This window comes from Gouania willdenowi, chromosome 8, assembly GCF_900634775.1.
Source record: "Gouania willdenowi chromosome 8, fGouWil2.1, whole genome shotgun sequence".
In the NCBI taxonomy this organism is placed as follows: Eukaryota; Metazoa; Chordata; class Actinopteri; order Blenniiformes; family Gobiesocidae; genus Gouania; species Gouania willdenowi.
In genome coordinates this window covers 31,508,595-31,520,611 of record NC_041051.1, presented here as the reverse complement: position 1 = coordinate 31,520,611, position 12,017 = coordinate 31,508,595, and the positions used below count along the sequence as shown (strand labels likewise).

At 36.8% G+C, this 12,017-nt stretch overlaps 1 protein-coding gene across 1 annotated transcript in view; it reads left to right on the top strand.

The window, feature by feature from the left end:
* syt3 (synaptotagmin III) overlaps positions 1 to 12,017 on the top strand; it is a 69,211-nt gene that overhangs the window by 28,217 nt on the left and 28,977 nt on the right. The window contains exons 4-5 of the mRNA XM_028455924.1: positions 7,707 to 8,099; positions 10,379 to 10,487. Coding sequence (XP_028311725.1) covers positions 7,707 to 8,099; positions 10,379 to 10,487 — 502 coding nt within the window. The remainder of the gene's footprint in view (positions 1 to 7,706; positions 8,100 to 10,378; positions 10,488 to 12,017) is intronic.

Genomic DNA, 12,017 nt, shown 5'->3' with positions numbered 1-12,017 from the left:
AGCTAATAAATGCTTCACTGACGTCAAACGCACACGTGGAAATTCCTCTGAGGAGGATTTTTGTGTTTATGTGATCCACCCCCCCCCCCCCCCCCCCCGCCCCTGACCTTCATCCCACATCCTAAATCGTCATTTCTGCTGCTGTGAAGAAGCACCTGCAAACCCTAAAACTTCAGCTTTTATTCCCATCATGCACAGCTCGTAGCGTCCGCTCCAACAATCACAGCTGTGCAGCAAACATCAGTGGACGCAGCACAAAACACTCCTAATGTTTCTGTCGTAGGGAAATGTTTGATGTTGATAACTCCTCTGGAAATTTAGATGTTTTTTTTTTTTACTTCATGTCTCTGGCCCTATTTAACTCTGATCGCTGCTAAGTGAGGAAACTAAAGAAATAAGAGGATGAACTTGTAGCACTTTGGTGTGTAGCCTGAGAACAAATGTGTCAAACTTTTCCTTCAAAATAAGAGCACGTCAGCTGTTCAACATGAAACCAACAACTGGCTGGTTTTAAGATGCATTAAAACCAAACGCGACTTCAGCGACTATAGTTGTTTAAATAGTAGAGATGTAACGATTAATCGTAAGGCAGTTAAAAATCGATTCATAGGTATCACGGTTCACATCGATGCTCTGAAAATTGAATCGCAGTACTTTTTTTTATATCTATTTATCCTTCTTGTTCAAAAGTGTAGGCTGCAGGTGGAATCTGCTCCTACTTTCTTTCTGGCCGCCTTCTACTCTTAAACATATTCATAAATGATTCCTTAACCCTTTAGCACCAAAAGAATATCTGTAATATTACGTGAATATTTGTAAAAGTCACGTTTTTCTGTCTGTCTGCTAGCATAGCATCTCTTCTTCACTGCAAGAATATCTGCATGCCAACCGACCACTGGGTTACCAGCGCCCTCTGCTGGTCCAAACAAATATCTGACGTAAACACAATGCAGACTGTTTTTTTTTTTAAGTCAAATTGTTAAGGCACAAAATACATTTTCAGTTGCACTTTTAAAAATAACTATTATGCAGTTTTGCATTGTTTACTATAGAACCAGAATTTAAATTAATAGGCTTCTTTTTCATTTGTATTATTCCTTTATTTATTTAATTAAAGAGTTATTTTTGTTAAATTGCATTGTTTTGAATAGTTTATCAAGGGATTCTTTTGACAATGAAAAATAAAAGGAAAATAGTACAGTATTTTCTAGTTTTTTCCCCCCCAAAAAATTTTTCAGTCATCATTTGTCTACAGTCCCATTTAGTAAAATAAATCGTGAGAGAATTGTATCGTGAACCCAGCATCGTGAATTGAATCGTATCGGGAATTGAGTGAATCGTTACATCCCAATTAAATCGCCCGTGATTAGTCGCTTGAATCGCTTCATCAGTGACGTCACAGTCGGGGCAGTGACGTGGGAAGAAACTCATCGCTGATTTGATGTTGCGATGCAGCGTTGCTCGAAGTTACTTAAAAACTTCAATGTTTTGAACTTTAAGCGACTTCCAGCGACTCAGCACTAGATGTGCATCATTAACCGGTTTTGTTTGGGAACCGGTTCTTAATCAAACGATTCTTTGGAATGGCAAACAAAAACTCTTCCGCTATTGATTTTTCCCGGGCTGTGCTGCCACTGTAAACAAACGTACCCCACTCGCAAATTTGCGATGACGTCACACACACAAGCTGAGCTGAGCTGCTGTGTTTCACAAACAATGACGACACGTCGGGGATCGTCACCTGTAATTACCGCTAGAGGGATTTGTGCGTCTGAGGCGGTAACACAACCAATATGTCCAGACATTTGACCACATGACACAGCATTATACTCAAGCAATGCTGTGTCTGTGACGCACTTAGCAGCACCAGTGCTAGCACTAGCATTAGCACAACAGGTCAACTGGCTAACGTTATATGTTGCCAATAGCCAATTGAGTTGTGGACTTATTTTACTCATTGGAGTGTTGTTTCCCACCCCTTTTCTATCAATTTATACATTTTATATTAACCTAAGTTTCCAACAAATGCATGTTTTTTTTACATGAAATATAAATTTTATATTCCTATATACATACAGTATATACAAGAAACAATTAATATTATGCACACGTGCAAACAACCACATACCCACAAACAACTATATACAAACATTTACATGTGAACACGTTGTTATTTAGAGAAGAAGAAAAAAAAAAGAAGACGAAAGAAAAGACAAAAAGTACGGAAGCCCTAAAGGACCATTCCCCCACACATTCCACTCAATCCTCCTATTTGTTTATTGAGGACTCATTTGAGTATTGTTTATTCTCAGTGGTGAATAATTAAGATTTATATTAATAAACCTGATATTTATTTTAATAAACCAGGCTGTATTCTTTTCTGTACTCATGTACGACTTGTATTTCAGCCTATTTGGAAAAGGAGTTTTCCGGTGTGCGTAAGTCCTTTTCCTCTTATGTTCTTCTAACCCTGGAATAAGTGCAGCGCCCCCCTAAGGTGAAACATATTGCTCTAGAAATATGGACTTAGTTACATTTGAAGCCACACGGACTCGTGCATCGTGCAGCAGCAGCTGTGATCACTCAGCTGCTGCTGTGTGATTAATTAAAACTCTGACAGACGCAGACTTCTGTCCACGTTGGTCACAGTGATTCAACTATTTTCATACTATGTCCAACGTAAATTCACAGTTTGATCCACTACAGAGTGAAACATGCTGTCATATGCAGATGAGGATGGACCACAAACTGTTCCCACACATATTTTAATGAGGCTCAGCTCAGGTCACTTTAAACTATTTATTTTTAAAACTGTGTATTATGGAAGTTAATAGTTCTAGAGCCCTAAATCCTTATCAATATACTGTATATCCCTCGTCAGGACGCATCATTGAGTTGCTGGAATTGTGTGGGTCACGTTGCTTGAATGGTGGTCGCTTGACGTTGCATCATTTACATTGATTTAGAATTTAATCAGAGTCACGTGAACGAACCTTTAGACAACCTGAAACTACCCAATCACCTTTAGAATCTTGTTATTGATTATTATATTTTCATGAGGAACACATTTGAGATGTTGAAAATCCTGGAATTTAAATGTTGTAGTAGCTCATTTAATGTTTGCTGTGCTGTATGAGCAGCATGTTTGTGTAACATGGGGTGGAATGATGAGGGTGTTTTTGTGGAAAATGTGAAAGTTGGTCACAGTTATCACACACTGAGCTACAACTCAATGATTCTTGTTCTAATACATAATGTCCTTCATTGGCTAATTAAAAATGTACATCAAAAAGTTGTTCTGGGGTTACCATGGATACAGTTGATGGTAATGGAGGGGAAAGGAAAAGTGCTGAAAATCTTCAATGGCTAAGATTTTTCAGCTTTATTAAGCAATATACAGTTGATATTTCAGTGGGTCAAATGTTTTCTAAAAACAATATGTCACAGCCAGTATTTCAACCCTCACTGTAATTATGTGTGGCCCCTAAAGCAAATGACTCCGAAAACACACCAAATAACTGAAGAGTACACATACTTACTCAAGAGATGCACAATATGAAAGAGAAATACACAAAATGACAGAAAAATACACATACTTACTCCTAAAATGCACATAATTAAAGAAAAATACACATAATTACTCCAGGAAGGGAATGCACAAAATGTCAAATTCACATATTTACTCCAAAATTACATTAAATGAAAGAGAAATACACAAAATAACTCAAAAAAATGCACAAAATGTGGAATAAAAAGAGGCAAAATGTTGTGGAAAAAAGTCAACATGGTATTTATTGGCAAAAAAAATAAAAGAAAGGACAAAAATTAGATAAAAGTGTCAAAAAGAAATTAAGAAAATAGGGAAAAAGGGATATTTATTGGCAAAGGGTTCTCTAAAGTCAGAAAAAAGTGTCAGAACTTTTTGAAAAGGGGCAGAAATGGGACAAAGGAAATGGGTAAAAAGGGGTTTAAAAGTCCCCCCTTTTTAAAGTTTTCTGGGGGATAATAATTAAAATCATTTAATAACAGCTTTTACATGGTGTCTCTGATAATGTAGTGGGCTGGTCTAGACACAAAATGCCAGGGCTGTATTTGTGCAGTACTTGATCATAAAACCTGACTTCCTGTGTACCAATATTCCATTGATGTGTGGAACTGTCACATGTGATCATTTCACTGTCGTCAAACCTGCTGCTTTACATTATCGCTGACTGAAGCAAACATTACGTTTACGGGAACAGCCTCTCAGGTGTATCACATTTCCTCTCATATTGACGTGTCCCTGAACGCATCGCTGCATGTGAATAGAAGCTTCTTTTCACAGCGCGTCGATGTGTCGACCTGTTTAGAAAAACCCCCTCGTCCTTTCACTGGCTCTCAGGGGTTTGAACCAGAGTGTAGAAGAAGAAGAAGGATTGAAACAACCCAACTATGATATATATGTCGGGGGGGGGCCTGACTTATATGGGGGGGCGCACTCTGCGCGTGCCTCACGCACGTCGCGATGTCTCGTGCCCTTCAAGCATAAACCAGGCTTTGCTAAACACATCCATTATTACCTAAGCCTGTACGTCTGAACATCTACAGTATCACATCCAACCTCCAACACACGCATCAAAACTTAATCAAATCTCAATCAAAACCACATGTCAGCTTGTCTACAAGGGATCAAGTCCACATCAACATGCATCGACCTCTGAAATACTCAACAAACCAATCAATGACAAAACACACACGACATCATAATAAAAACATTTTTAAAAATAACAATGTCCGCAATCATGATAAAAATCTAACAATGAATAATCCAGTTTATAGGCCTGCAGATTAGCACTGACCTTAAAACAGAAGCGACCACCTAGGCCTGGATCAGCAACCTTTGCTGTTGGTCCAGAAGTCCATGATGTGGACAGACGATGACCTGATTTAATCCAGGATGTGATGAAGGGTGTTGGCTCCAATCTCTCTAATGGGGGTCCGTTAAGATCCACAAAAAGGAGCAACGAGAGGCTGTTTTCACGCAGTCTATTGTAGGTTTTGCTGCAGTGTCATTGACGGCAGAAAAGCCCGTCTCACCTCAGAGGTGGGGTCCCCACCTCATCAGAGTGTGTCCCCACCGTGAGGAGATATGTTCTGCTCACTGTACAAATGCTTTTCCAGTGTTTTGCCTGGTGGTTTATTTTATAACTTCCAGTCACAGAACTCATCCACTGCCTCTTTGGCTGACTCATCGAGTTTTTTAACAAGTGTCCGTACTTGGCCAGAAGTGCTTATTCAGGGGTTTTAACATGTGCACAAGGTCTGATTCTGCTGTAGTCTAGAATAAACCTACAGTGAAAGTTTCCTACGGTAGACAATAGGTATACGCACTTGGTGAACTGCGCATGCACGTCCGTCATGTTGAAAAAAGGTCAGAAGCTTTCCTTTCATTTTTAGGGTTAGGGTTCGTTTCCGATGTCTGACTTCAAGTGACATTTAAGGCATAGCGCCCCCACGCTTCAATGGTGAGGACAAAAAGTGCATGCAGACCAGCTTCTTTATTAAAGTGAAATAGTGATGCGCAGATCATACATTAAAAGTAGCCTAATTTTACACATGATCCATGATTATGATAATACAAAAAATACAAAAATAAAATGAAGGAAATACATGGGATATGTGCCAATATACCCCAAAATTTCACAAATCATGTTTCCAGGGGAGCTCATGTCTCATTAAGACATGAGCTGAGACCCCCGTGGTTCGCACCCTGTATGTCATCATGTTACTACTGTGTAAAAACATTATTAACGCCCACTTACACACAACCCCGCCCTCCACTTCTGTATCTGTAAGTGTCTAATGTTTCTGATGGTGAGTCTAAAGGGAAAGTTGATATTTAAATGTAATTATAGTTTAATAGTGAAGTCAATGAATCCAGGTTCATCTGAGTCCCTCACTAAATAGATACGTTCATTCACTGCCACCTTTATTTATTTATTTATTTTAAATGTAATTAAAATCTTCGGAATAATCTAAATCCAACAGGAAGTCTGCAGTTTTGTAGCTGAATTTGGTCTTTTTCCGACATTTTTCTTTTTTTCCCAAGAGTAAAACATTGAATTATGTGTAGCAATGACCTTTGACAACATGCAAACATAAAGAAAATAAATAAACAGTTAAATAATTTAATTTGAATGTTCTGAGTCCTTGCTGTTTGTTGTGTAGTTAATGGTGTGACTGTGAGCCTGGATCCTTAAATCCCGTTGCGTCGATGATGACTTGACGTCCTTTGTGTACTCAGCACACAGCCTATCAGAGGACTCAGAGGATCCATGTTATCATAGAATCTGAGATTTGACTCTTTAGCTTTGGATCGTTAATAAGTGAGCAGCTTTAATGCTCAATCCCTCCCCCGTGGCACAGACAGTGTGACAGTGTAGATCTGTTACTGTAGAGCTGTTCACTGTGTGTAATAGCTACGTAACTAGAGCTGTGCATTAATATGACACAAAAAATACACAGAATGACTCCAGAAACTCACAAAATGTCAGACAAATACACACATTTACTTCAAAATTGCATAATTGCAAGAGAAATACACAAAATGACTCCAAAAATGCACAAAATGAAAGAAAAATACACAAAATGACAACAGAATCACACAAAATAACAGCAAAATAGACAGAATTACCCCAGAAACTCACAAAGTGACCCACTGTAATAAAAGTGGTCAATCTCTGACATAGTATAATATATAATATGCATTAAAAAAACTAGAAAGGTGGGATTTTTCTGTTTTATTAAGCAATACACACTTGATATTACAGTGGGTAAACTGTTTCCTGTAAACAATATGTTAAAAAGTATCACTCACTGTAATTTTGTTTGGCCCCTAAAGTAAATGACTCCAAAAACATACAAAATGATAGAAAAGTACACATCATTACTCCATAAAGTCACAAAATGACAAATACCCACATTTACCCCAAAATTGCCTTCAATTAAAGAGAAATACACAAAATGACTACAAAATTGAACACAATGACAGAGAAATGCACAAAATGACAAAAAAATACAGTTAATGACTCCAAAAATGCAAGAAATGGAAGAAAAATACACAAAATGACAATAGAAGCACATAAAATGATAGAAAAATACACACATTTGCTACAAAATTCTATTAAATGAAAGAGAAATACACTTAGACTCAAAAAAAATTACAAATAATTACCCCAGAAAAAAACTAAATGATTCCACAATTACATAAAATGACAAATACCCACATTTACTCCAAAATTGCATTATTTGAAAGAGAAATACACAAAATGAATCAAAAAATGCACAAAATGACAGAAAAATACACTTAATAACCTAAAAATGCTTAATATGAAAGAAAGATACAAAGAATTACCACAAAAACACACAAAAGGACAGAAAAATACACACATTTACAACAAAATTGCATTAAATGAAAGAGAAATACACAAAAAATGCTCCAAAAATGCACAAAAGTATGAAGAATTACCCAATCACCCAAACAAAAACACACACGGCATATAAAAATCCTTCTTTCCTGTATTATTATGGCCCTCGGATCAGTTTTGTGGCTCCCACTGTAATAAAAGTGGCCAATCTCTGACATAGTGTAATATATATTAGAGATTTGAGGTGACTTTTGTTGTAATTAGTTAAATATCATTTGTTTTTCTCTGTTGATCCTCTAGAGATCTCTGTCAGTTTGCTGTCAGTCATCGTCACTTTCTGTGGCATCGTCCTACTCTCTGTCTCCCTCTTCGTGTCCTGGAAGCTGTGCTGGTTGCCATGGCGAGACAAAGAGGGCGGGGGGCTGAGCCTGACGTCGGGGTTGCTGCCGGGGAGCGGCATCGGGAGCCTGGGGGGCGCGGCGGGGTCCTCGCTGCTGCCCCCGCTGCTGCAGAGGAAGGAGGGCACGTCCTCGTCCTCGCTGTACCCCACCCTGGGTCAGCAGGGTCAGCATCACCCACATTTCTCTGACCTGGTGGGGCTGGAGAGGGGCGAGGTCGGGGGGGTGATCGGGGGGCCAAACGAGACGCAGGAGCACGCCTACCTGGACATGGACTCGTACCCCAACAATGCAGGTGAGAAAGCAGCAGATTTAAGTGTTTAGAAATGAAAAATAATTTATGAAATATACAGAAATTAAATATAAGATCAAATCCTATCAATACAATACAATAAAATCAGACACAAAACTAAATAAACATAAATAAATAACAAATGAATACACTAATATCACTGTAAAAAATAAACATGTTCAATTAAACTATATATAATAAAATAAAAACAAATGAATATAAATGGAATGTAAGATAAAGTTAAAGAAAGACATACTGTATATAAATTATATTATGAAAAACTAAATCAAGGCAGGAAAAATATAAAATATATTAAAAAAAATCCTATCAATACAAAAATATGAAATAATATATAAAATAAAACATAGATAAATAAATAAAAATGGAATTTAAGATAAAATGAGAGAAACAAATAATCATAAATGAAGAAATCTATACATTCTATAATGATAAACAAAATGAAGTCAGAAAAAATGTAAATAAATAACAATTGAATATTGAAAAACATATCAATAAAAAATATGTTACATAAAAATATATAGAATAAAACAACAATAAATGAATAAAAATCAAATATAAACTAAAACCAAAGAAAAACTAATCATAAAAAAGAAATAAATTAAATAAGACTATATGAAATAAACAACAGTACATGAATATAATAGAATATAAGCTAAAATCAAAGAAATAATTAATCATAAAAATGAGAAAAGACATTGGTAAATGCTATAATTAAAAATAAAGTTAGAAACAAAAATTAATTAATTAATTATTGAATATAAAAAAGTGAAATAAAATATGTAAAATAAAACAACAATTAATTTAAAAAATTGAATATAAGCTAAAACCAAAGAAAAATCATTTATAATCATCTATAAATGATATAATTAAAAATAAAATGAAGTCAGAAAAAAAATAAAATAATTTAAAAGAAAATTCTGTAAACAAAATTGTAATAAAATAAAAATAGAACAAAATAAATAATTGAATGTAAGCGTGAGAGTTGATAAACAAACAGTGGATGGATTAGAGCGTTGGATGCTTTGACGACCACATTTTAAAGCCCACACACACACACACACACACACACGGTGCAGTGCATTAGCATTAGCTTGTAAATTCAAATGATACAGAGTCTGACATGGTAATTGTGGTGGATGTACAGTACGTGTCTTGTTACTGAAAGCTTGCATTTCCCCCCGTGTACACGTGCACAGAGGAGGAAAAGCTGCTCCAACAAACACACTACAACTGAAGGCAGATATACACAAAGAAATAGGATATATATTATAACGCTGACATTGACAACTGGTGACACATAAACACAAATGCACAAAATGATTGAAAAATACACACATTTACTCTAAAACTGCATTAAATGAAAGAGAAATACACAAAGGGATTCCAAAAATTCACAATATACTGTACCAGATAAATATACAAAATGATTCCAGAAATGCACAAAATGACAGAAAAAAAGTACACATTTACTCCAAAAATGCATTAAATTCAGGAAAAATACACATATTTACTCCAAAACTGCATTGAATGTAAGAGAAATACACAAAATGACTCCAAAAATGCCCAAAATAACAGAAAAATACATGGAATTAATCCAAAAATACACAAAATGTCTTAATAAACACAGTAAACTCGAACAAAGACACACAACATGACAATAAAAAAAGACAAAACCGTAGTTCTTTCCTGTATTATTGTGGCCCTCAGATCAGTTTTGTGGCTCCCACTGTAATAAAAGTTTAATATAATATAATAGTTTTATTTACACAAACATGGGACACGTTGCTGTGTTGAGTGAACAAAATGAAACACCGTGAAAAAAAACACGAGAATACAATGTAGAATGATTGAAGTAGAACGACAATCATTGAAACACACACACGCACGCACGCACACACACACACACACACACACACACACACACACACACACACACACACACACACACACACACACACACACACACACACACAGTCCCATAGCTCTGTTGACTCCAGCTGTTAGAACATCTGTAGTTCACTGCAGACGTTAAGCCCCTCCCACCTGTAGCAGAGGGACTGGACCCTCCCAGTGTGTGTTGAGTTACTGTGATGTCGTCCTTTTGTTCCACTGCAGGTCAATCAATGATGCTGACTTAAGTGTTGCTCCTTTAGTGCCACTCGGACTGTGGCGCAGTGAAGCCGTGTGAGTTACTGACCTGTGTGTGTGTGTGTGTGTGTGCGTGTGTGCGTGCGTGTGTGTGTGTGTGTGTGTGTTGATAGGAACTCTGAAGCTGAGTCAGACGTCTCCAGATGTTCCAAACTCAGAGGGCGGAGCTCAGCCTCAGAAAGACCTGCCCAACGCCCACTCTCAGCAACAGGTCACCCCACGGTCAGTGTGCCCTGCCTATACCACCGTGTGTGTGTGTACGTGTGTGTACCGTCGTTCAATAATTTTTTTTTTGCATCAAAATTCAGTGTACACTACTTTTTTCATTTTTCCTCCTCTGGGTACCCCAATAAACCCATACATGTACCAGGGAGAACATGCAAACTGCAGAACTCTCACAATAAAAATAATAAGATATGTTTTACGTTCATCAGCATCTAATTGAATGACTCAAAAACACACAAAAATGACAGAAAAATCTACACAAAAATGACAGAAAAATCTACACAATTATTCCAAAAATGCACGAAATGACTCCAGAAACTCAGAAAATGACATGAAGACACTCAAAACAAAACAAAAAAATACATACAATGACTCAAAAAATGCACAAAATGGCAGAAAAATACACGCATTTACTCCTAAAATACATTGAATGAAAGAAAAATGCACAAAATGACAGAAAAACACAGAATGACTCCATAAATACACTACTCTTTTAATTTCCCCTCCTCTGGGTACTCTAATCAACCCATACATGTACCAGGGAGAACATGCAAACTGCACAACAAGTGAAGGAGTGATGCGTGCAATAAGTGAAGTGACAATATTGCAAATTAAAATCCAAAGCTCTCACAATAATAATAATAATAATAAGATATGTTTTATTCTCATCAAGAACCAAATGGTCCATTGATCAGTGATAAACGCCCAACCTGGCAACGCAGCTTTTTTTAGTTTTTTACATAGTCACGTCTGATTTCCTCCATAGAATAAAGCAGGGGTTCTCAACCTTAGGGTCAAGACCTCTTTTGGGGTCGCGAGACACTAGGAGGCGGTCACCAGATGCCTTCAAGAAACTAAGAATATTTTCTGAACAATTTGAGCCCATTTTTGCCCCTTTTTTTTCTGCATCTACACCAAACTTAACATATTTTAACCTATTTTAATCACTTTTTCTTGTCATATTTTTGATCCTTTTAACACATTTTTGCTACATTACTGCAACTCCATCAAATTTCAATACATTTTCTGCACATATTTTCCACTTTTAAGGCATGTTCAGCATTTATAAATCCTTTCCACCACTAATGTCACACATGTTGACCCATTATTGTCACTTTTAACCTCTTGTCACCATATTTCATGCTTATTTTTGCCACTTTAACCACATTAATGATAAGTACATATACTGTATACTATGAAGTAAATAATAATGAACGTTCCTGGATAACAGTGGATATTATTCAGATGAATAAATAAATGTGATTATCACAGATTCATAGAACAATGGACCATCATTTTGGTGACTTTATGGATTTGGCCCCAAAAATCTCTCCCACCTTCAGCTACAGTGTGGGGGTCCCTGGTCTCTGGAATTGGTATTTTGGGGGTCGTGGGCTGAAAAGGTTGAGAACCACTTGTATAAAGTACGGTCGGATACCTGGAAGTATTTGTACTCTGTTATTTCTCATCTCTGTTTGATACGAGGTTCGGTCGTCAAGGTCAAACGACACAACTGGAGGTTCATCT